The 27,747-nt window shown below is 38.3% G+C and overlaps 1 protein-coding gene across 1 annotated transcript in view; it reads right to left on the bottom strand.

Moving 5' to 3' along the window:
• The window catches only part of PFDN1 (prefoldin subunit 1), a 65,012-nt gene that overhangs the window by 14,604 nt on the left and 22,661 nt on the right, over positions 1–27,747 (bottom strand). Inside the window, exon 3 of the mRNA XM_007461449.1 lies at positions 17,083–17,167. Coding sequence (XP_007461511.1) covers positions 17,083–17,167 — 85 coding nt within the window. The remainder of the gene's footprint in view (positions 1–17,082; positions 17,168–27,747) is intronic.

Raw genomic sequence — 27,747 nt, forward strand, 5'->3', positions numbered from 1 at the left:
GGGGGGGGGGGGGGGGGCACGGTTGGTAATGAATATGTTCTAGAATCAGACAGTAATGATGGTTGTGTTTAAAAACAAGCATGACAAGGCAAGTTCCTAATGAATTATTTTCAGAGCAAATTAGTCTTTACTCCACCCAAAGACTGAGAGTAACACATACACAAACCAGCCAGGATAAAATAAACTGACGTACTAATTTCTGAAAATTAACTTTAATGTTATCAGCAGAAACATTAACATTTAATGAGTTAATTAGGTACTCTGGGAGAGCCAATGGACAAACAAAGGCAAGGAAACTTCTATGTGATCACATTACTACTTTCCAATCAAGTAATATATTTATACAACTAAAAAAATAGAGATATGGCAACCGGAAACCCATAAAAGGACCTGGAGACAGTGAAAACAAGTAAAAGCTCAAAGCCACTAAAAGCACAGATGCATGACTCATCGGCACCTCCTCTGCTGATTTGTATAGGTCATCAGAGGGTAGAACTGGAGAACTATAAACACACTCTAATATCAAAGGGTTATTTTATAAAGCTTTCAAAAAACCTCAGCTTTCTTTTTACTAAGAAAGAGAAAAGGAAAACTCATAGTTATACCTGTCGGTATCACCAAGAAATCACCGTTCTCTAACTCTAGGCTAAACCTCTAGGTCAGACAAGCAGCCCAGGGCCTTTGCTCATGGCTCTGAGTATTCTGAGGGGCACTGAGAAGTCAGGTCTCATTACCCAGTGACACTTCTCCATCCAGGGTGATAAGGGGTTCACAGCATGATGAAATCACTCTATAGACCAGGCATCACAGCTGCCCCTTGTCCCAACTCCACACCCACCCAGGTTACCATGGAACTGGTACAAACAAATAGTTTAATATGCTATTAGCTCTGATCTAAGTAGCTGACATAACACCAATTAAATTTATAATGACACTGGAGTAATTAAAGAGCACTTGGCACACTTCTCTTTGCAAACATGATTCAAGGGGTGGTTTTCCTTTTGCCCCTTCTTCAATTTCTAGCTGCTAGGCCACTTAGAAGCCACTTAATCTCTTTACTCAAAGAGCTGGTGTTTAGGGTTTTATCATTTTATAAGAAAAGGACCACTAATATTAGAACTAGCTACTGGGAGTATCCAACCATGGCATAAGAATCCTCATTTCTTTCAGAGTAAAAGTGAATGATACAGTGGTTGGAATCTAGAATCCTGGGTTCCCACTCAAATCTCCCTCTCTTTCTGACTAATTCTGGTTCTGGCTCTGTGAAGGACACATGATCTCCATTTCTAACACATGGGCAGAGGCCATGGACTCTTGTCTTGGCTTCACCACAGAATTCATGGCTGTGAGGAAATGAGAGCAGCAGATATTAAGTGCACCGACCTGCTGGCACTTGCATCCTTGAGCCCACTGACTAGCCTTACCAATGTCTATATTTATGCTACATATGGAAGGAGTCATCAGGCCTTTTGGCCACTTTTACATGTTATACACTAAAGCTATCAACAATGGGTCCTTTGAAGTTACATTTTCTTATGGAATACCCTACAGCAGTTAAACTGAGTAAACTACATATATTTATTAGTGTGGGTAGAGTACACACACACACAAAAAAAGCAAGTTATTGAAAGACATGAACAATATGATATCATCTGTTGAAAATGAGATGTTATAAAACATGGATTGGAAAGATATACCTAATACCTGACAGTAGTTTCTTCTGGTGAGTGGGAATGAGACTAACGTGGAGCCAGGAGGCAAGTTACAAAGGAGACTTCAATTTCATTAGCATGGTTTTATTTTTGTAAAAAACAAACAAAAATATATATTACAGTATTCTAACATTTGTTAGTCCTGGGTGGTGAGTACACAGGTGTTTGTTAAATTAGCTTTGTACATTTGTGTATCTTTATTTTTTTCCCAGTTAAAAAGAAACCTTGGGGCTTCCCTGGTGGCACAGTGGTTGAGAGTCCGCCTGCTGATGCAGGGGACGCGGGTTCGTGCCCCGGTCCGGGAAGATCCCACATGCCACGGAGCGGCTGGGCCCGTGAGCTGTGGCCGCTGAGCCTGCGCGTCCAGAGCCTGTGCTCCTCAACAGGAAAGGCCACAACAGTGAGAGGCCCGCGTGCCACAAAAAAAAAAAAAAAACTTTCATCTTACAAGTACATGTTGGCAATATGCTCAATCAGTAAATAGTTACTGAGCATCCATAATATGCAAGTAAAAAATCCTGCATTTACCAAGTATTTACTGTGTGCCAGGCACAGTATCAAGTGATTTACATGTATTATGTTATGAGGTAGGTACTTTTTGTAAGAAGGGAGAAATGCTGATCCTCTTCATCTCCAGTTTTCATCAGCTATCAGTCCTGGCCTCTTCAATCTACTCTCAGGAAGACTAATAGCTTTTCCGATTGGTGTGTTTGGAAAAAGCAACTATGGCTCAACTCCTTCCGCTCTGCCAGGATCTGCTTGCTTGCAGAAGGTACACATTTTCCTCATAAGTTTGACAAATATGCTCTGCCTGCCTCTGCAGAGACAGACCTGTGGTTGTCCCACACTTCCAAAGATTTGCTGGGTAGCTACATCTAAATTTGTATGCTTAATTCTGGATCAGTAACAGAAACCATTATTACTGCTGCACACCTAAGCCACATCCTTCAACCTAAGCTTTATCAGTTATAAACGTAAAATACATTTAAAATTTTTATATAGATTTGCCTTTCAGTTGATTCCATACTTAAGCAGGAAATAAAAGGGTTATTTATTGTCCCTATCCATCAACCCTGCTGTTGTTGCTGTTTTACAATTAGAGTGTATTTAGTCTTGGAGACACTAAGTAATTTACCCAAGGTGGTAGTATGTGGCAGAGTCAGAGTTCAAATTCATATTCATTTGATTCCAGAGTTCATATTCTTTTTTTATTTTTTTTTTGGTGGTACATGGGCCTCTGTGTGGCCTCTCCCGTTGTGGAGCACAGGCTCCGGACACGCAGGCCCAGTGGCCATGGCTCATAGGCCTAGCCGCTCCACGGCATGTGGGAACTTCCCGGACCAGGGCATGAACCCGTGTCCCCTGCATCGGCAGGCGGACTCTGAACCACTGCGCCACCAGGGAAGCCCCAGAGTTCATATTCTTAATAATTATGCTAAGGCATTATGCTATGCATATCAGGGCAAAGAAAAGCAGTACCAATTACTTGCTAAGAATTTGTAAGATGAACTCAAAAAATATTCTAAAGGCTGAAGCTTTTCTTAGTATATACTGAAAGAGGGTAGGAAAGTGTATGTTTGTATATGCATATGTGTGAGTGTATACAAGGAACCGTGAAAGTACTAGTTATTATAAAATTCTTTTAGGGAAATTTTAACCTTCAACTCTAGTAGGCATATTTGCTTCCACCCATTAAGTACCCCACCCCTCAAATTTTACTCAAGAAACCAAAGATACACAGCAGGGTTTCTAATCTCCTGTGCTTTAAATGAACTATGTTGAACTACTCCCTGCAGTGTAGTTCCCCCAGACAGCATGCTCAGCTCTGATATTAACTTGATGTCAGTCTCTACATTCTGCAATCCCTCCTCAGGGAAAGCAAACCTTCCCTCAGGCCTGCCTAGCTCCAGGTCAGTGGTAATAAGAGAAAGCCACAAAGCACTTGAAACTTAGGTCTAACTTAGCTGACAGCTCCTGCTATCAACACAAAACCAAGGGCCTGCACAGCCTCCTAACCATGGAGGAAGTTGGTCCCATCCCTTCAGCTTGGCCCCTTCACAGCAGAGGCTTGCCCATGTGGGTGTTCACTCAGTTCTCTGGACTCACACTGCACACTATCCACACCTCTGTAAAGAAACTTTACATCCTGCTGCAGTGCCCCTGGCTCAGTCTGTGAACCTTGTTTATACCTCCTGTACCTACCTTTTCTCCTTAGTTGATCTAATCCAGTCCTGTGACTTTAAATGCCACCTATAGACTGACAATATATAGACAATCCTCAACCTTATTTCATTAGCCTGGAGTTCTGGATTCATATTTCCAACTATCTATTCAACATCTCTACTTGGGTATCTAATAGCACCTCAAAGATAACAAGGCCCAAGCCAAACTTTCAATTTGCATTTAAAATTACTTTTGAGGGCTTCCCTAGTGGTGCAGTGGTTGAGAGTCCGCCTGCCGATGCAGGGGATGCAGGTTCGTGCCCTGGTCAGGGAAGATCCCACATGCCGCAGAGTGGCTAGGCCCATGAGCCATGGCTGCTGAGCCTGTGCGTCCGGAGCCTGTGCTCCGCAACGGGAGAGGCCACAGCAGTGAGAGGCCTGCGTACTGCAAAAAAAAAAAAAAAAATTACTTTTGAAACTTGAAAACTGATTAGGAAACAATGATCTATGAATTATCAATAGTACATATGTTCCCATAAACATTTGGAATCTCTGTGGAGCCCATCACACATGGAATGCTATCTGTGGAAACCACAGTCAATGAACAGCATTGCACTGGGAATAACTACTTGCCCAGAACAAGGAGTGCTTATACAAAGTGAGCAGAAACAATGCTGATTTCATTCATTTTACCCTTAACTTGTTTCCCTTAGGCCTTTCCAGCCTCATTTCTCACTTTAACCCTTCATTCCACCACTCTACTTCCAGACTTCTGTCCATAGTATTTCTTTGATTTGAATGCTCTCTCCTCTGCCCCAACCCTATGTAGCAAAATTCTAACTGATCTTCAAGGCTCAGCTAAAATGCCTCCTCTCTCATGAACCCATTCCAAATCTCTCCAACAGCTGAATGAATGATATATGTGGGAGGAAGGAGGTATGATTCCTTCATAACAGGTTCAAAACTTTGAGTCCTCTCTTTCATCCCTACCCGCAATTGTCTTAGCTCTACCTTAGAATATATCCAGATTCTGATCACCTCCACTGCCACCACCCTGGTGCAAGCCAACATCAATCTCTCGCCTAGATATAATGCAACATCCTCCTAACAAGTCTCCTTCCTTCCACCCTTGCCCTCCATAATCTATTCTCACCAAAGCAGCCAGAATGGTCCTTTTAAAATGTAAATCAGATCATGTCATTCCTCTGTTCAAAACCCTCCCCAAACTCCCAACTTCACACCATAATCCAAAATCCTTAATATGGCCTACAAAGCCCTATATAATCTATTCCCTGATACCTCTCTGATTTCACCTCCTACTATTCTTGATCACTCAGCTCCAGCTAAACTGGCCTCCTTGCTATTCTCCCAACTCATCAATTATGCTCTCATCCCCAGGTTTTTATACTTGCTGTTCCCTCTGCTTGGAACCCTCTTCTCCCAGATGTACACATAGCTTGCTCACTCCCTTCAGGTTTCTGTTCTCAAATATCACCTTACCAGAGAAACCTTCCCTGTCAACACTATATAAGACAGCTTACACACTCTCACCATTCTCTGTCTCTTTATCCTGTGTTGTTTTTCTTTTTAGCATTTATCAATTATATTATTTGTTTATTATCTGTCTCCACATCCCATTCTCCAGAATATAAGCTCCAGGCCATCAGGGCCTTTGCTAATTATGTCTTTGCCTATAATACTGCATGGCACATAGTAAATACAATAGACTGTAGGTTCCTTAATGTATAAGATTGAAAGTAAGAACAAAAAGCCTTCGTAGTTAGTCAAACCCCCAAAGTATTCTGTATAATCAAGACAGCCAGCAAACATTTAATGATTTTTTTTTACATGCATACACACTTCTTCTGGCCAATTATTATTGGCCAGAGCCTCATATCATGAATTTTAGAATTGTTTAGTCCCCCCAAAGGAAGGAAAAATCAGTTGTAAGTGGAAAGTTCAGCCTCTGATATTGAAAGCATCAACACTTAAAAATTAAGACAAATGATATTTTACAATTCAGTTCAAAACTTGATCCATTTTAAGGCTTCAACTATTGTACCAAAAGCTCCTTCTTCCTCTTATGCTTTCTATCACCACCTAGAGCTTGTTTCCCTCTCATACCTTCTCTAAAGAGAGAAAGACACTGAGCTTGCATTAATGAAGGCTCTGAGTTTGAACCCCAAAAGTCCAGAAACGGAAAGTGATTTTTTTTTTTTACAAATTTCTAGAGCCGATTAAACTCAACCACAAATGATATAAATCTTGAGCTACTTGTAACGATTTTAAGTGCTGCCATGTATGTCATTCCACATGAATCACAAGACTTCATCATCTATATAGCATAGATATGTTGAAGACTGTGCTCTAAATTATCATTTGAGACCCTTTAGTTCAGTTAAAATGATTATGTATTTCATTAAATTAGGTAGTAAAGCAGGTTGGTGACTTAAAAAATGCCTAATAGTAATAAGCATTCCCAAAGCCTGCAGTGTCCAATTGCTCAATTTCCAAAGCTTTAGGTAAATACCAGGATCTTCATTAATACAGGCTTTCCCAAGATACTCCTTACCAAGAATCTCTAATAAAAGCAATCCATTTTTTCCTTTGGTGCTAAAGTGGCCAGGCTCTGACCAAAAAAAAAAAAAAAAAAAAAACCAAAAGAATTACATAAAGGGATTTTTGGATAGGACTTACAGACACAAAAATCAATAAGCAACTTCAGAATATAAAAATCAGTAAACCTCCAGGTGAGTTGACACAGAATGTAGAACACCAGAAATATAACTGAAAATTTGCTCCCAGTTTTCACACACTCCATCGCTGGTAAATACATAGCAGAGGATAGGAAGGACATTTAAATCATCCCTTCAGTGATCTTCAACAGCTTTACAAACAAGTACTAGACTGCTATCTCCATTTTACAGAAAGTTATTTCTATTATTAGGAAGAAGTTAAGGTACAGGGAAGTCAAGAGCCAAATCCACATAGAGGTTTATGCTGGTAAATGGGGGTTAAAATTACATGCAGGTATACTGAAGTCACATGTGTGGTTAATTTTATCAAACAACCTGACTCTCTGGGAACACTGAGTTAGGGCAGGAGAGAGTACTAAATAGATGTCTCTATTCTCACAATAACTCCTCCATTTTAACTACCATCTTCTCTGTCTCACCCTCTCTCACAAACTAACTGCACATTTCCACTGTCAAAAGCCACATTAAATTTGAGCAAAAGACCACAATCACCTAGTTAATCTCTAGTACAACCACTGATTAGAGGATGCTCTTGAGACCCCCAGCTCTGGCTCTCCACTATAAGTGGATGTGGGTACATGAGCCCTATGGAGTTTGGGAAAAGAGAGAGCTCAAACAATGTACTTGTCAGCACTTTAAACAAAAACCCCATTCAATTAGAATGGCACCATGTTCCTTTTGCCCTTTCTCCTTAGGAACTAAATTAAACAGATTACAGACAGTGGCAAGAGCTGGCCTTAGAACAGCCTCCCCCTTATTTGTTATTTTTAGCAATTTAGTCCGACAACGCCTGACAACTAAACATGCCTAGAATAGCTAAAGGGAGGGGGGATTATCAGATACTACCAGCAAAAAAACACTAGTCATCACTTCCTCCAACCCTAAGAAAGAATCATTTTCCATGTCTTTATAGCATCACAGAGTTTGAGCTTTTAGAGTCTCATATAAAAACACAGCACATATAAAACATCAGTGGAAACTGATAATGCTTCCTGACCTGGAGTATTGTTCCACCCTCATGTGTTTTCTTAAAAACAAAAGCATAATAAAATGAACTAAATTGTTTTACACAAAAGTTAGGAGTACAATGCATGTGTGTCCATTTTGGAAAAATTGCAGCACAAGATAATTATGTACCCAAAAGAATGGCCTTGTGAATAGTGATGGAATTCATATATTTTTATTATACTGGTGGCAGGTGAGAGATTTGTTTGAAAACAAGACAAAGTGAGGTGGGAGAAAATCATAATTAGCAAGACAGCATCAAACATAGACACTTTTTAAATGAAATAATGTAGTAAAATTTCTTTGAAAAATGAATAAAATGGTAAAATAAAAATGGTAAAGTCCTAAGCAGTATAACTATCTGCATCAGCAGATTAACTAAAATTCATTAAAACCCATTTAATAAAATTTACCACTTATAATAAATGTCAACGTACACTCAAAGAATTTAATAATTTTCCAACATTTTCTGAATTTTTTTTGCCACTATTCTAAGTATCATGTATTTTACATGACACTATAGGATAAAGCACTACAAATGATAAAATGATGTCTCCTTGAGTATGTTACTTTATGCATGTGGAGTTAATAAGCTATTACACAGCTCTATCCAAAAGTATCTCTAAAACAGGTGATACCTAATACAAACTACCTTTAAGCCATCACACAAACATCTCTGTGATTTCAGTTATTTAAGCAACTACTACAAAGATATCAAACAATACGCTGTCACCTCGTATTACATTTTAGCTGGCAAAGCTGTAGGCAGACAACTACTTTTATTTTACCTGCAAAAATAGGATTACAATTAATAAATTAAGGTAATGATCTAAACAGAAAGGAAATGGGTTTTTTTTGTTTTGGTTTGCCTCCCTCCATCTTTTCATTTTAAGGGGACATTTTTGCTCCTAAAGTGGCAATTCAGAAAAAGACCAAGGTTATAATGATAAACTTAATAGAAGTGACCCTAGATATCTTCTAATCCAACCCTCTTGTTTTACAGATGAGGACACTGAGGCTTAGAGTACAGCAAGGGCTAGAATCCAGAATTCCTAACTCAACAGAAGGTATTTAAATTAGGAATTTAGTATTTAAATTAGGAATTTAGGGTAATGAGTGTTCTTCTATTAGTCTAATAGACTTTGAGACCTCCATTCATGGTTCAAATATCAGTTTGGATCTTGTTCTTTTGAGCTGATTAATTACAGTGTGCTCATTAATACAGGTGTGACCTGTTCCACATTGAGTATTGAACAACTCATTTCTTCTGGCCAGCATCTATTACTTCAGATTACAAGAGACCTGTCATATAAAGACTGATCAGAGTAAGAATCTAGGGTAAAGAAAAGTATACTGATTAACTTCACCTTACCATCTAGTTACAAGAGCAGGGAGGCATGAAATAACACAAAATAAATTTCAAATTCTAACTCATCAAAAGAAATAATTCACTAAGCAGCCTGAAAATGAATGGAGGAACTCTCAGGCATGGGAGGGCGGAGGCTAAGGACAAATATTTATGGTTAGACAAAGAAAAGTACAGACCATATAAAGCATACAGCAGCGAAGGCTGAGTTCAACAACCCTCTGAAGCATTCAAACGGATAGTCTGGTGTGGTTATAGACAAGTGTTCCAAGGAGGGGAATCAGGCCACCCCCGGAGTGTATCCTAGAAGAAAATAACTGAATCAAGATGCAAAAGGCTGAATTCTGGACTAACTGGAATGCAAATCCTAGATTAAGATTTTGTAAATCTTAATCACAAAACGAAGACACACAGCAGTGAACACATCAAATCAAAGGAATGTGTGTGTAAAATATCTGTTATATGCATTTCACAGACAAATAAGAAAGGCTGTCTATAAAGGGCAAGTCTATCTGGACTGTTTACATCTAACTTCTTACCAGACCTGAAATATTTCTACTGATCAAATGAAATATATCATAGATAGTTTACATTTGGGCAAATATTAGCACTTGAATCATAACACATATATACTGACCAAGATATTGATAATATTCATAATAACCAATAAAGAATACTCAACCAGAAAAAGAGCATATATGGACTTACTCAGATTCATTCTTCTCTGAAAGTCACAGAGGAGGATCACACAGCTACATTAAGCCCTAAAACACCAGGATGTGGAGAATATATATAGTTCACTATAATTCTAGCCTTCCAACCATCAGGCTCTTTTAGACAAGTCTTAAATAACTAAAAACTATTTTAAAACAAACATCCTTTTTTATAAATGTTAAGAATACAAATGAACTCTATAAAGAGATAAGTATTCATATGTGAAATCCCAACATATGGAACAATAAGAGAAACTTCACCCAAAACTCCCAAAGTCAAAACAACATAGAAAGATTAATTTACTAATCTTGTAATTATTAAAAAAAAAATTTTTTTAAGACACTCAGAGGTGCCTAGCTATCTAGTTACTACTGAAGGTGGGAAATCACCAAGCTAATTTTTAGAGTAGAGACCTTTTATACTTTACTGCTCTCTAGTACTCAAACTCTCCTGGGTTGGAGTAGGAGATGTCTCTGAAAAATAGCTCTCCTCAGCAAGAGGCTAAGAGATAAACTGTGCAAATGCTCCATGAGAACATCTTGACTTCTTAAGGGTAAAAATGAGCTGTCTGGAAAGATAAACTGTGGTACAACTATATAATGGAATACATATAGCAATGAAAATGAACAAATCACAATCTCAACATGAATGTACTTCACAATGTTGAGGAGGAAGCGAAGCAAAGCAAAAAATATGGAGACGGATTTTGTTCATATAAAGTTCAAAAACTGTCTTGAGGGATATATACATAGGTAGTAAAACTATATTTTTTATGAAAGGAAATAATTATACAAAAGTTAGGGTTACCTGAGGGAGGGGGAGAGCAGGCAGGAATGAAAGGGAGAAAGAAAGGTAGGGGGCGGTGCTCTGGTGTCCTGCCAATTTTTGATTTCTTGGTTCGGATGATTGTAACAAGTGTTTGCTTTATAATTATTGATTAAACTACATGTATTTTAACACATATTTCTGTAAATGCTCTATTTCACTACAAAATAAATAAATGACTAATTTTTTTTTGATGGATTCTAAACTTTGAGCTATGCAAGCAGATGAACCATTGGGTGTAATTTTTGTTTAATATATAAAAAACATTCTTGGGCTTCCCTGGTGGCGCAGTGGTTGAGAGTCCCCCTGTCGATGCGGGGGACGCAGGTTCGTGCCCCGGTCCGGAAGGATCCCACGTGCCACGGAACGGCTTGGCCCGTGAGCCACGGCCGCTGAGCCTGCGCGTCCGGAGCCTGTGCTCCGCGACGGGAGAGGCCACAGCCCGCGTACTGCAAAAAAAAAAAAAAACCATTCTGCCACTGGCTTTGCTCTCACCTGCCCTTCTCTCTTCATTGAAAACACAAGTAAGAATCAGTGCTTATCATACAGTAGTGTCCATTTGACATCACGTCCAAAGAGGGTGTCCCATCATACACACAAAGGTACTAGCCCAGGGCTTGCCTGGTGGTGCAGTGGTTAAGAATCCGCCTGCCAATGCAGGGGACACTGTGAGCCCTGGTCCGGGAAGATCCCACATGCCGTGGAGCAACTGAGCCCATGCGCCACAACTACTGAGCCTGCGCTCTAGAGCCCGTGAGCCACAACTACTGAGCCCATGCGCCTAGAGCCTGTGCTCTGCAACAAGAGAAGCCACCACAATGAGAAGCCCGTGCACTGCAACAAAGAGTAGTCCCCGCTTGCCGCAACCAGAGAAAGCCTGCGCACAGCAACAAAGACCCAATGCAACCAAAATAGCTAAATAAATTCAAAAAAAAAAAAAGGTACCAGCCCAAAAGTGAGGTACTTAGGGCAAAAACTGGACATCCATCCAAGTGCCTACCAGTGCCTACCCATGCTATGGAAAAAATGATCCTCATTAGGCAGAGTAAAATCTCCTCAATCATGGAAACTCCAAAACATTTTCTCATCAGAGTCTCAGAACTCAGCCAACTGCAGAGTGTCACAGGCACCTCCTATCCAGTTTTCTTGCCACTAGTCTTCCTACTTGTTTCAGGAACTACTGTCTGACCATAATAGCCATTTTTGTGGAAGAGCCAGGACTTTCACAGTTTCTTAGATTTTACTTATAGCATGGGCTGGAGGGCTATTTCACAACCTTGGGATTGTAACATTCTGCGTCAGAAGTGGCATTATGTAGGCCAGAATGTCCTGGTTTCCTTATTCTTATTTTTATTGTGTCATTGCTGAGCTAACTAGGGTGGTGGAAGGGGTGGTAACCACGTCAGAGAAAGAGGGGAAGGAAAGTGGTCAACCAGTATTTGCGTGTGCCTAAAATATAATGGGGATTTTAAACTGAAGGCAGATGAGCCTGAAGCAGTAATTCAATGAGAGAGAACATAGGAGAATAGTGGTCAAAATGTGTTCAAATATACCACTGAAAGCTTATCTCAAGGATTCCAAATACTTGAGATTCAAAAGGCAAGACATCAAAAATTCAGCTCTAGCTCATCTGAATGCTGAATCTAAGTTTTTGCAACTGCAAAAGAAGTCCACAAGTAATTATTTTCTTTTTACCTCTAAAAAAGTGAGCAAAAATATAGGATGTATTTTTCACTCTTTAGAAGATACATAGCTCTTCAATCTATCAATAAGGTTTTAACTCAACTTTACCTAAAGTTGAATTTTCTTAAAAAAAACCTATACTTTCTTTTTGTAGCAATGCTGTACATTTCAAAAAGAAAATTATTTTTACAAAGACAGATGAGACTCATGAAGTCCTAATTCCAAATCCCAATCATACTCATGTCATTTTTAAAAAGTACAATTTTGCATTTTCTAATATATACTGTATTACATATTATATACTCAGCCATCTTCTTTAAAATTATTATCAGTGTTTTTTTTAAATAGAGAACTCCCTCAATGACATAAATAACATGGTTACTCTATCATACTAAAGCTGTCATTTTATTTTTTCTCTTCAATCGGATTACCATCATTGGTCTGCTAATTGTCATTAGGAGAAATGGTGACATTCCCTCCCAGAACCTCATCAACCATCTCTATAGAGGCAAGATAAAAATCTATATAACACTATCACATTATGAGTCTGTTATGAAAACACTTCCTAATCAAACCCAGGAAAGTGATTACAGACTGAAGAACCCAACATAGGGGTATTAAAATGTAAAATATAGAATTTTAAGAAGAAAAAGACAGACTATCTTCCCAAGGTTAAGATGGTACTTGTCTTTACCCTTCTAGTATGTAATATAACTCCATATCAAGAAGACATGAGGGGGCTTCCCTGGTGGCGCAGTGGTTGAGAGTCCGCCTGCCAATGCAGGGGACACGTGGGCCCGTAAGCTATGGTCGCTGGGCCTGCGCGTCCGGAGCCTGTGCTCCGCAACGGGAGAGGCCACAGCGGTGAGAGGTCCGCATACCGCAAAAAAAAAAAAGAATGGAGGTGGATAAAAGGGAGTCTAGAAAATACTAATGAAGATGGGCTCTCCGATCAGACTAGCACCTATGTTATGTCATGGAAAAGAATGATCCATAGCGTCATTTATATAGACTGTGTGGGTAGGCACACACAGTGGGGCCGAGTTAATAGCTCTGGTCAAAAACTAACTTTGGACCCAAACCAAAAAGCTTACTTCATCAGAGATGAAAATGTGCTAAATTAAACAGCCTGGCCTTTGTCTGCAGAGTTATGTATAAATTATGCCTCCTCAATTTAATTGTAAGGTATCTGAGGGTAGAAACTAATAATGATAATGATAATTAAATAAGATGAAATACGCTGGACTGACAAGAAATACTAGGGCCCCCAGAGGAAGAGACTGTATATTTGAAAGGCAGCGTAATAACTGGGAGGCCTTGGGAAAAACTATTCAGAGCTCTGACTCTGCATCAAGCTTCCCAAGTAATAGGAAACCATATTTGTAATTACTTCAACTGATGATAGTTTATATGCCCAAATCCTCACTGTGCTATGAAACTAGTAGAATAATTAGACAGAACAAGGGAAAAGCACTTAATTTAACACTGAGGAATCAGAAAATGCTTCTCAGAAGAAGTAGCCCTAAACTAAGATCTTAAGGATTAACAGAGCTGGTAAGAGCAGAAGAAGGAAGTTCCCAGGCGGAGAGAATTACTTTTGCAAAGACCTAGTAGAAACAAACAAAACACAGCAAGTTCTAAAAACAAAATATTTCTGCATGTCTGGAGCATACAGTGTAAGAGAAGGAAGAGGATATGAGGGACGTGAGAGAAAGAAACAGGAGTAATTTCATAAACAGCCTTGAAGGTATGTTAAAAAGCTTGTTGTTACCCTAAGAACAATAATGGGGTTTACACAGAGGAACAATACAACAGATTTAACATTTTAGAAGGTCATTCTAGCTTCAATATGTTAAAAGGATTAGAACAGAGAAAGTTGGAGGTGGAAAAACCAGTTAAGATGCTACTGCAGATGACGGAAACAGCTGGTTTAAAGGTGAGAAAAAAATTCCAGAGGGAAATACCATTTAAAAGAGAAAACAGTGAAGAAGTAATATGCAGAGATAGTAAGAAGTTTCCAGAATTGATGAGTCACTAATCCTCAAACTCAGAAAACTCAACTTAACCCAGATAGGATTAAGAAAAAAAGCAAAAAGACTAAATCCCCACCTAAACATATACCAGAGAAACTACAAAGCATGAAAGATGACAAAACAATATTAAAAGTAGCCACAGAGAAAAGACAAAGGAACAAAAATTAGACTGATAACTTCTCAACAGCAACAATGGAAGCCAGAAGTCAATGGAATGCTATTTTTAAAAGAGCTGAGAAATTCCTAAACATATAAAGCAAAATGAAACATATCATCTCAACTATGCATACAGTAATAATGAGCATTTACAGCACCCAGATAGGAGTTTCTAAATACCACTGCCCACTAAACTGAAAGACTAAGGAGAAATTCATAAATATCATCAGAGGGAGATGTGACACAACTCTCTCATAACTAACTGAATAAGGAGGAAAAAAAATCAGTAAGAAACAGAAAATCTGAATACTGCAACTAACAATGTATGTGTGCATGCATGCACATGTGGGTCTGTGCACATGTGTATGCATTTCAGGCTGAAGTAACAAAATTATAAAGGTATGGCAGTCAAAAAGTATAGGATTGCTTCAGGGAAGAGAAGAGTGTGTGTAGTGGGTGATACCATTAAAAATACAGATTAGGGCAGTATTGGAGAGAACACTAAATGCAGAGGCAGGGATCATGCAATAACTGAATGTTGAGGTAATAAGGAAATTATGATGGTAGGATAAATGGAAAACAAGAAACAATATAAACTAGATTTACATTACTAAAATGGAAAGGTAAATTGTCAAATGATGAAAAACATTATACAGCATAATCCCTCTTTACTTAAAAAAAGTGTGTATATGTGTGCATGAATTTGTTTATAAAATAAAGTTGTATAAAGTGTAATGATACACATCAAACCATAAAAGTGACATTTTGAGGGTATGCAGAAAGAGGAGAAAGTCATTATTTTTGTTTAATCATGTTTTAGTTTTTGACTGTTTTTCTTTTTTATAGTATACTTACATCATTTTTATAATATAAATAGTGTATAAGATGAAAGATTAAAAACACAAAATAACTTCCTAGGGTAGAGGCTATAGATTAACTCTGCTAGTTTTTTGTAGCTGTTAATTAGCATTTCAAATACCAACAAGCTAGCTAATCTACTTCTATTACCTGACAGATATCAGGATACTCTTACCAGTATTTGAGAGACTCTGTGAAAAGAAACTTTTGGAAAATGAATTTCCTAATATTCATCAGAAATGAATAGTATGCTAAACACATCATCTGTGGCAATTTTACCTTGATGATTTTTTTAAATTATAAAAGTTAACACAGGGAGATGCAAGAGGGAGGAGACATGGGGATATATGTATATGTATAGCTGATTCACTTTGTTATATAGCAGAAACACACCATTGTAAAGCAATTATACTCCAATAAAGATGTTTAAAAAAAAGGTTAACACATACTTGTTACAATTTATCCAACAGAGAGGTTATAAGAAAAAGACAATTTTATCCCCATGTCTCATCTAATTTCTTTAGGGTAACCAGTGTTAATTTAATATATATACCTACAAATCATTTTCAGATCTTGGTTTTTGTTTGTTTCCATAAAAAGAATTATTTACACGTTACTTTGCATCTTGCTACTTATTCATCAGGACAATTTTTAGATATATTTACCAACAAGTGCAAAAGCACACTTTTTTTAGTAATCTAAATGAAATATTTTCGTTCAGTTTTTTTAAGATACTTTTGTTTGGAAAACTCAATCTAGAAGAGTTGGGCTGACAAAAATGATAAAATAGGATATAGTAACAACCTGGTTACTACAGGATAAGTTTTCTTTTTTTTTTGTTTGATTATTTGTTTTATTTTGCAATACATTTTCTACAAAGCCACTATCAAGTTTGTTTAAATTCTCATTGGTAGTCAAACAAAAATAACCCTAAGAAACCTAAGATACAACATGCTTGCCCCAGCCATGCCAAGTCAGTGTCCCTGAGAAATCCCCTGAAGGCTACATGGGGTGTCTCACCAATTCAGCAGAGGGCTGAGTCAGATTCTGAACCACTGCCTCAAATAGTATTCAAAGAAATTAGATAAAGTGACCTATGAAGTCACTGTATCCACCCCCATCTCAGGAAATCTTGGTCCCAAAAAATAATCACCAGTTTTTTGTCCTGTCCAACTATAAACAGGATAGACCATTCACCAAAGCCCAAGAAGACTATTTCACCTGAGGTTTTAATATATAAGGAAATGGTAATAATAAACTCCAATTTTCCAAAGATTTACTAAATTATTACTCTTACCTATCATCTTTTTCCCTGGCTTAAAAAAAAAAATTGTTTTCCTCACTGGAGCACTACCCTTTGGATAATTAATTAGTTATAGCTTACTATTCAGTCCTTGTCTAAAATTACAATGTGTGAAAGAGTCATATAACTAGATCCTTTGACTACTATTATCATTACCTACTCTCATGCCCATCCACCACAACATATGGTGTTTAAATATACACTGTGCTTTTATTTTATTATATTTTTTAAGAATAGACATGTTCACTTAAAGGCAATGGAAGAAATACATTCAGGTTAACAGTATCCTATCTTCTTCAAAACTCCCTAAGGTTTCAAGAGATTAGTCTCTTTTCTGGTCTTATACACTGCTGTAAAAAGACTGCTTCATAGCTCTAGCACAATTAGAAAAAATGGAAACAATGTGACATGACCTTGGCAGGCATACATTTTCATTTAATATGACACGATAATTACTTTTTTCCTAAAAGTCGACTACGACTATCAGTATTCAGTCAAAACTTACTTACTTCCAATTCTTTAATTTTTTCTTCTGCTATCTTCTGTTTCTCTAACAGCTGATTATGAATTGCCTCCTTGGATTGAAGAATAAACCTACAAAGCACAAAAAAGTTGAAGATTAAGCCACTTGACTACTATGTTCATCAAAATCAACAACTATATGCCACAAATATTAAACTAAGAAAACTAGAAGGATGATCTCCAATTGAGAACAAATAAAATGTATTACTATGTTATGACAAACTCAGGAAACCTCCACAGGTTGAAGCCTTCTTGGCTGAGAAGGAATAAAAGCTTAAAAGTAAATTGTGCCTTCTGGTCTTAAGAAGGGAATTGGGCTTCAAGTATATTCATAGACAAAAGGGAAAAAAAAACATAAAGGGATAAAAATCTACTGTAGGCTAGAAGAAAAGCTAACAAACAATAAAAATCCCCCGTAACTTTAATTTTTCAGTTTCCTGTATCAACTTTTATCTAGATATCTTTCAAACAATATTTGTAAATTACAGCTCCTCCTCCAACCTTTAAAAAAAAATTTTGTAACAGCAGTAACTCATGACCTTTTAAAGTCACAATCAAGTACTGTGTTAGGATCAATGCATTAGTGTTTATATGAGTTCCTCACACAAAAAGCGCTGTATAAGGCCCAGTATCTTTTATTATTATATCCAGAGTGTATAATACCTCTGAAAAACTCAAAATGCACAAGTGGAAATTTTCAACATTTTCCATTTTCCATTCAGGCACATTATTTACAGTTGATGAGGGTGGAAATATGTGGAAACTTTAAAAGTTAATACTGAGGGGCTTCCCTGGTGGCACAGTGGTTGAGAGTCCGCCTGCCGATGCAGGGGACACGGGTTCGTGCCCTGGTCTGGGAAGATCCCACATGCCGCGGAGCGGCTAGGCCCGTGAGCCATGGCCGCTGAGCCTGCGCGTCCGGAGCCTGTGCTCCGCAACGGGAGAGGCCACAACAAGTGAGAGGCCCACGTGCCAAAAAAAAAAAAAAAAAAAAGTTAATACTGAATCTGTTTTGTGACTTTAGGTTCATAATTCTTGCTGTGGGCAAAGGAAGAGCAAACTATTTTATAGACTAAAGCAAGTAAATTGAAATATTTCCCTTCCACTGGAAGCAAGGGAAAATCTCAATTACTCAAATCTCTTTCAGGACTGTCCAACTGGGTTATAACAGATTCCAAAAAAGAACAACAACAAAAAATACAATTAATTAAGCAGACTGTTTCTTCTCTTTGAACATAACTTAGAGTTTAGCAAAAAACTAAACATCATCTCTTAACAAAAAAGCCAAACAAGAAACATATAAAGTTAGTGATATGTGGTTTTTTCTACCAATTTCACAAAAACAACACTGCGTCTAGGTAGGTTCCTACTGTTAGGGTATGTTATTATAGATAAAAACAACAAAAAGGGCAACTAGCTTTGCCCAGACACCTGGGAGGAAACTATTTTTCTCTCCTCTTCATGAATACACCTTGGCATACATATAATACAGTCTGGTGAACCTCTCTCTTTTTTTTCCTTAATTTATTTTATTTATTTATTTTTGGCTGCACTGAGTCTTCGTTGCTGTGTGCGGGCTTTCTCTAGTTGCAGCAAGCGGGGGCCACTCTTCGTTGCAGTGCGTGGGCCTCTGATTGCAGTGGCTTCTCTTGTTGCGGAGCACAGGCTCTAGGCATGCGTGCTTCAGTAGTTGTGGCTCACGGGATCTAGAGCGCAGGCTCAGTAGTTGTGGCGCACAGGCTTAGTTGCTCCGTGGCATGTGGGATCTTCCCGGACCAGGGCTCAAACCCGTGTCCCCTGCACTGGCAGGTGGATTCTTAACCACTGCACCACGAGGGAAGCCCCTGGTGAACTCCTCTTTCACTCCACAAATTATTAAGCATGTGTCCTGACATGGACAGTCCAGATAATTTAATAGATGATCCCAGTCTTCAGTACTAACTTGATCCTTTGCAAAAATCTTACTCATACATTTAATGCTAAGATAGACCACATTCATGCAAAATAAGGATTACTACATAACCTTTTGTGTTCAAAATATTCTTATTATTAGTCCAAGAGATAGGTGTTATTTCTGAAAAGACTACGGTTTACATAATATTTTTCTCAGAACTAACTATTTAGTGTAGTATTTAAGGAGAAGAGTTGTTTTGAACTGTAATAAGTCTCAGTGACACCATATAAAAAGTATTATAAATCTAGGCCCAAGAGTCACCAAACTATGTCATTACATGCACGATTTTACTAACAAAGTCCTTTGGCCATGGAAATAATTATCAGAGTAAAATATACATTTTTAAATAGCACTGATTGCTGGCCAGTGAATAGTATTCTCAAATAATAGGTCATCAGACATTATCTTTATTAGTGTCTGGGAAATTGTCAAAGCTAAGATTAGAGGTCAAGTCATTACTTATGTGGTCTTTAAAAATAAAGTATCTGGGCTTCCCTGGTGGCGCAGTGCTTGAGAGTCCGCCTGCCGATGCAGGAGACGCGGGTTCGTGCCCCGTTTCGGGAAGATCCCACATGCCGCGGAGCGGCTGGGCCCGTGAGCCATGGCCACTGAGCCTGCGCGTCCGGAGCCTGTGCTCCGCAAATGGGAGAGGCCACAACAGTGAGAGGCCCGCATAACGCAAGGAAAAAAAAAAATAAAAAAAAATAAAAATAAAAATAAAAATAAAGTATCTGAACAGATACTAAATCCCTTGAGCAGAAAATAAAATTACTAGAAAGCAAGAACACTCAACAACAAAAACATGTTTTTCCATGGCCACACACCCGAGGTATCTATATTGAACTGTTCCAACTTCAAAGGCCAGAGAGATGTCATCGAGGCTGGCCAATCTACAAGCCTGAGGACATCTCAGCCATGAGAGTTTTAAACAAGGATGAGTATGGAGTAAATTCAAATGTCTATCTCAAAGAATAATTACATAGACAAAATTCAAACCAAAAAAAAATACAGAAAATTTAGTCCTCAATTTTTAAAATGCCAAAGATACATTGTATGAGGATTGGAAAGAACCCCCAGAAACATTTGGATTTTTGGAAAAAGTCTTTAGAAAACACCTTTTTCTAGTGTTAAAAGACAATGAATTCTCAGACGTTATTTTGAAGATAAAGGATATATCATGATAATGTAATTATGAGTGGTACATGATAAGTAAGTATTATGTACACTATTTCTCAAAGTAGAGACTCTCACAGACATCCTGCCTGATAGTTTATGGAAAGCCAAATGGTAGACAAAGGATTCCACAGTTCAGAATGCCACAAAGGAAAACTAAAGCATGAAATGAAAAATTATTTTCATATAACAGATAGGCACAAAACATGCTTATTAATACTCAGCATCATATAATCTACAATAGTCACTGCTTTGTATTGATAAAAGGCCTCTACATTGGAAATCAATGCCATGTGACTCTGCACTGTAAACTATCAAGGATATGTAGCCTGCTGTTTCAGTTCCTCATTTATTTCTAATTATGCCATCTGAAAAACATAACTTATGATGGCTTTTGGTTTTCTTTATTTGAGAAACATCAGAAGCTGTGTTCTGAACTCTCCTGCAGGCTGATACATAACTTCTATTTTCTAATGATTCAGCATATATAAAAAGTGTTGTTCACCTGCAAAAACACAATCTAGGATCAGTGGCAATGCTGTTTTTGGGTACACTTCCAAAGTATGGTAACCTGAACATAGATTATTCAGAAACAACAATGTGCTTATGATAATGCATTTTGTTTGGGTGGGAAATTTTTAGAATATGAAAACATATTCTAGTGGCATGTAAAGAATCTGCAAATTAAGTAGCACACAAAAGGCTACATAAAAATGATCATATCTTGCTCCTCTGCCTCACTCCACTGGTGATGAAAACTACTTGCATGTGTGCACAAAGATCAACATGCAAAAAAATTTTTTACTTCATAATTTTTTAGCAAAACAAAAACAAACAAAAACCTAAATCCCTCAGTAAAGAAGCAATTAAAATTTATGCCACATCCATATTGTGAAAGGTTGAGTAAGACTTCTATTATTGGCATTATGCAGAGCAGACATCCAGAACAATGCAAAAAAAAAAAACCTCTTTAACATTTTGCTGAGCAACCACAAATTAAAGATTTCAGAGTATGGAGAAAAGGGAACCCTCGTGTACTGTTCGTGGGGATGTAAATTGGTGCAGCCACTATGGAAAACAGTATAGAGATTCCTCAAAAATTAAAAATAGGGCTTCACTGGTGGCACAGTGGTTGAGAGTCCGCCTGCCGATACAGGGGACGCGGGTTCGTGCCCTGGTCCGGGAGGATCCCACATGCTGCAGAGCGGCTGGGCCCGTGGGCCATGGCCACTGAGCCTGCACATTCGGAGCCTGTGCTACGCGGTGGGAGAGGCCACAGCAGTGAGAGGCCCACGTATCACACACAAAAAAAATTAAAAATAGAACTACCATATATGATCCAGCAATTCCACTCCTGGGCATTTATCCAAAGAAAACGAAAACACAAATTAGAAAAGATATATTCACCCATATGTTCACTGCACCATTATTTATAATAGCCAGGATATGGAAGCAACCTAAGTAACCATCAACAGATGAATGGATAAAGAAGATGTAAGATGTATATACATATATAAACACACACACACATATACATATACATGATGAAATATTACTCAACCATAAAAAGAATGAAATCTTCCCATATGTGACAACATGAATGGAACCAGAGGGTGTTATGCTAAGTGAAATTAGTCAAAGAAAGACGAATACTGTATAATTTCACTTATATGTGGAATCTAAAAAATAAATTAGGGACTTCCCTGGTGGCACAGTGGTTAAGAATCCACTTGCCAATGCAGGGGACATGGGTTTGATCCCTGGTCCAGGAAGATCCCACATGCCGTGGAGCAACTAAGCCCATGCGCCACAACTACTGAGCCTGCGCTTTAGAGCCCATGCTCCACGAGAAGCCACCACAAAGAGAAGCCCACGCACTGCAATGAAGAGTAGCCCCCATTCACTGCAACTAGAGAAAGCCTGCCAGCAACAAAGACCCAACACAGCCAAAAGTATATTTAAAAATTAAAAACAGGGGCTTCCCTGGTGGCACAGTGGTTGAGTCCGCCTGCTGATGCAGGGGACACGGGTTCGTGCGCTGGTCCGGGAGGATCCCACATGCCGTGGGGTGGCTGGGCCCGTGAGCTGTGGCCGCTGGGCCTGCGCATCCGGAGCCTGTGCTCCACGACGGGAGCGGCAACAGCAGTGAGAGGCCCACATACCGCAAAAAAAAAAAAAAAATTAAAAACAGGGCTTCCCTGGTGGCACAGTGGTTGAGAGTCCGCCTGCCGATGCAGGGGACATGGGTTTGTGCCCCGGTATGGGAAGATCCCACATGCCGCAGAGCAGCTGGGCCCGTGAGCCATGGCCGCTGAGTCTGCGCGTCCGGAGCCTGTGCTCCGCAACAGGAGAGGCCACAACAGTGAGAGGCCCGCGTACCACAAAAAATAAATAAATAAAAACAAAAACAAATTAACAAACGCAGCAAAAATGAAACAGTTATAGATACAGAGAGCAAACAGGTGGTTGCCGGAGTGGAGGGGGCTAAGGAGAAGAAAGAAATAGGTGAGGGAGATTAAGATGTACAAACTTCCAGTTGCAAAATAAATGAGTCAAGGGTATAAAATGTACAGTGTGAGGGACATATTCAATAACTATGTAATACCTTTGTATGGTGACAAATCGTAACTAGACCTTACATGGTGATCATTTTGAAATACATTTTGAAATACACTTCTATACATTTTGAAATGTACTAAAATATTGAAGCACTATGCTATATAACAGAAAGTAACATAGCATTGTAGGTCAATTACACTTCAAACACAAACACACAAACCAACTCACAGAAAAAGAGATCAGATTTGTGGTTACCATAGGCAGGGGGTGAGGGAAGGGGAATTGGATAAAGGCACTCAAAAGGTACAAACTTCCACTGAGACAAATAAGTACTAGGGATGTAATATAAAACATGGTAAATAAAATTGCCACTGCTGTATGTTACATATGAAGTTGTAGAGTAAATCCTAAGACTTCCCATCACAAGGAAAAAAATATTTTTTTCTATTCTTTAACTGTGTATCTACACGAGATGATGCATGTTCACTAAACTTATGTGACAAACATTTCATAATGTATGCAAGTCAAATCATTATGCTGTGCACCTTAAACTTACACAGTGCTGTTTGTCAATTACATCTCAATAAAACTGGAAGAAAAAAAAAGATTCTACAGGTGCCAAAATGAAGTGAAATCAGAAATTGTGGAAGGTAAGTAAGCAATAAATTGGTTTTCACCATGAGAGATTCTGCTGAATCCTAGAGACCTTCAGTATCCAAACTGGCACAGACACAGGAGATAAAACCTAGGCACCATCCAAAGTGATGATGTTATTAAGAGAATCCTCAATTAAAGGGTTCCACCTTCAGTCTAAGAGTGAAAACAACAACAACAACTTGTCTCTCAGTACGGTAAAATAAACTTGTCTATCTATACCTTGGTAGTAAGTAAAATGAAAAAACAAAAATGTCCCCTAAGAATTTGTAACCATAAGGTGACTTCCTCATGGGTTCTGGTCCAAATTCACCCTATAAGGGAATTCCCCGGGGGTTCACTGGTTAGGACTCCACACTTTCACTGCCAATGGCATGAGTTCAATCCCTGGTTGGGGAACTAAGATACTGCAAGCCACACAGCACAGCCAAAAAAACATAAAAATAATTTTTAAAATTAAAAATTAAAAATTCAACCTAGTTATGGTCTAGAAAATCTCAAGCACAGAATTTCATTCACAGTGTTCCTAATTACATACATGGCAAAGGTCAAGTAAACCTGAAGATGGGTTAATAAAAATTAATCAAACTAAAACACAAAGAGAAAAAAAAGGTGTAAAAACCAATAAAACAAACCAAACAAAAACAGGATACAGCAGGCAAGACATAAGAGACAATATTAAGTTGTCTAACATATGTGTAATTAGAGATCCAGAACAAGAAGAAAAAAATTGGAGGACCATCTGAAGAGACAATGGACAAGAATTTTCTAAAACAAATGAAAAAAAGAAGCCAAATCACAGTTCCAAGACACTCAGAGAAACCCAGACAAAAATAAATACAACAAAACTAGATGTAACATAACCAAATTATTGAAAACTAAAACTAAAAAGAAAATCTTGAAGGCAGCCATAAAATGACACACTGCATTAAGAGACACAACGATAAGAGTTACATCAAACTTCTTGTCACAAACTATGCAAGGAAGACAATGGAATGACATTTTCAAAATACTGACAGACAAAAGCTATTAACCTGCATTACATACACAGTGAACATATACTTCAAAAATGAAGGAGAAATTCAAACAAAAGCTGAGAGAATGTATTCTAGCAAACATACATAAGAAATTTTAAAGGTAGTTGTTCCAGCGGAAGGAGTATGATAACATAAGGAAACTTATAAAGAAATGAAAAGCACTGGAAATAGTATAAATTAAGATAAATATAAAAGGCATGTTTTTCTCATTGTTAATCATTTTAAAAGATAGTTGGGACTTCCCTGGTGGCACAGTGGTTAAGAATCTGCCTGCCAATGCAGGGGACATGGGTTTGATCCCTGGTCCGGGAAGATCCCACATGCCACAGAGCAACTAAGCCTGTGTGCCACAACTACTGAGCCTGCGCTCTAGAGCCCACGAGACACAACTACTGAGCCTGCGTGCTGCAACTACTGAAGCCCACGAGCCTACAGCCCGTGCTCCGCAACAACAGAAACCCGCGCACTGCAACAAAGAGTAGCCTGCACTCGCCACAACCAGAGAAAGCCCACGTGCAGCAATGAAGAGCCAACGCAGCCCAAAATTAAATAAATACATAAATTTAAAAATAAATAAACAAAAAAAATAAAAGACAGTTGACTGTCTAAAGCATGGGCTGGCAAACTGGCTTGCAGGCTGAATCAGTCACACTCATTTGTTTATAGAATGTCTATGGCTGCTTTCTCCCAACAATGGCAGAGTTAAGAGAGCTCTGACAGAGATCATATGGCCAGCAAAGCCAAAAATATTTACTATATGTCCCATTAAAAAGCAAGCTTGCCAGGCTTCCCTGGTGGTGCAGTGGTTGAGAGTCGGCCTGCTGATGCAGGGGACACGGGTTCGTGTCCCGGTCCGGGAAGATCCCACATGCCGCGGAGTGGCTGGGCCCGTGAGCCATGGCCGCTGAGCCTGCACATCCGGAGCCTGTGCTCTGCAATGGGAGAGGCCACAACAGTGAGAGGCCCGTGCACCGCAAAAAAAAAACAAAAACAAAACAAAACAAGCTTTCCAATTCATGATCTAAAGGAAAATAGTATCAATATACTGTGGACTTCAGTACATATGTAAAATGTATAACAATAAATAAGAAGAATGTAGAGATGTGAAATATAATAAGATGAAATGGTAATATTATTTAAAAGTAAATTACAGTAAACTAAAGACATATTGCAAAAAATAAGATAATCACTAAATAAAAAAACTTTTTACTAAGGACTAATAAGCCAAAAGTAAAGATAAAATAGGATCATGTAAAACATAATTAATCTAAAAGAAGGCAGAAAAAGAGAAAATGGAATAAAGAACAGATGAGAAAAAGAAAGCAAGCAGCAAAGTGGTAGATTTAAATCCAATTATAGCATTAATTACCAGAAATGTAAATGATCTAAAGACCCCAACTGAAAGGCAAAGACTGTCAGATTGAATTTAAAAGCATGACCCAACTACATGCAATCACAAGAAATCCACTTTAAATAAAAAGACATAGATAGGTTCCAAGTAAAAGCATGACCACACCCACAAGGGTGGCAATAATCAAAAAGACAGATAATAACAAGTGTTGGAGAGCATATGGAGAAGTTGGAACCCTCATTGGTGGTGGATACATAAAATGGTACAGCTACTGTGGGTAACATTCCGGCAGTTCCTCAAAAGGTTAAACATCGAGTTACCCTTCAGCAATTCTACTCCTAGAAATATAACTAAGAAAAATGAACACACACGCACACAAACACACACACGCACAAAAGCTTGACTGTAAGTGTTCAAAGCCAATTATTCATGATAACCAAAAAGTGGAAACAATTCAAATGAGCATCAACTGATAAATGGATAAATAAAATGTGGTATAGCCATACAAAGAAATATTATTTGGCAATAAAAAGGAATGAAGTACTGATACATGCTACAACATGGAGTAACCTTTAACACATAATGCTAAGAAGATAGACACACTCACATACTATATAACTGTATGATTCTATTTACATAAAATGTCCAGAAAAGGCAAGTCTATACAGACAGAATGATTAGCGGGTGCCTAGGGCCAGGGAAAGGGGATATTATGGAATAACTGCTAACGGGTTTAAGGACACTTTTTGCAGTGATAAATATTGTTCTGAAATTAGATAGTGATGACTACACAATTTCATAAATATTCTAAAACCCACTAAATTGTATACTTTAAAACTGTTAAAAGAATGAATTTTGTTATATTAATTTTATCTTAAAAAACAGCCAAAAGATTTAAACAGACATTTCATCGAAGAAGAGATAACAATCACAAACAAGAAATGCTAAACACCGTTAGTTATTAGAGAAATGCAAACTAAGCCCGCAAGGAGATACCATTACACAGTTATTAGAATGGCTAGAATTAACCAAAAAAATAAAGGCAACACCAAGTGTTGGTGCAAATGAAAGCAACTGGATCTCTCATACATAGCTGGTTGGCGTGCAAAATGGTACAGCTACTTTGGAAAAGAGTTTGGCAGTTTCTTATAAACGTAAGCAATCATTCTTAAAAACAAAGCAATCCCACTCCTAGGTATCTACCCAAGAGAAATAACATATGTCTATGCAAACAACTGTACACCAATATTTATGGCTGTGTTATTCAGAATTGCCAAAAACTGGAAACTCAATGTCCATCAACAACTGAATAGACAAACTGTGGTACAACTATACAATAGTATGCTATTCAGCAATAAAAAGGAACAAATTACTGATACATCCAGCAACATGGAGAAATCTCAAAACCATTATGCTAAGTCAAAGAAGACAAACACAAAAGGTTACATACATTATGATTCTATTTACAAAATTTTCTTAAAAAGCAAAACTACAAGGACAAATAAACAGATCAACAGTTGCTAGGGGATGAGGTAAACAGAGAAGATTGACTACAAATGGTCATAAAGGAATGTTTAGAGGGAATGTAAATGTTCTATAACTTAACTGTGGTGATAATTACACAACAGTATGTTTCTCAAACTTACAGAACTGTACGACTAAAATGGGTAAGTTTTACTCTATATAAATTACATGTGAAAAACAAACAGGAAATGACATTACTTTCAACAAACTGGAAAAAATAGACTAATCCTAAAACATAGAAGAAATCCACCCTCACACAGATCCCAGCTAGCTGCCTGCTTTGGAGAGCATCAGGTGGACCATGTGGACCCCACCTGCCTCCAAAAGCTGGGGTGTGGGGGAGCTGGGGCCACATGGGGTGTGGCTATGGCTCAGCCAGGGGTTCCAGAGCAGCCTTGGT

This window comes from Lipotes vexillifer, unplaced genomic scaffold (genome assembly GCF_000442215.2).
Source record: "Lipotes vexillifer unplaced genomic scaffold, Lipotes_vexillifer_v1.1 scaffold217, whole genome shotgun sequence".
Lineage (NCBI taxonomy): Eukaryota > Metazoa > Chordata > Mammalia > Artiodactyla > Lipotidae > Lipotes > Lipotes vexillifer.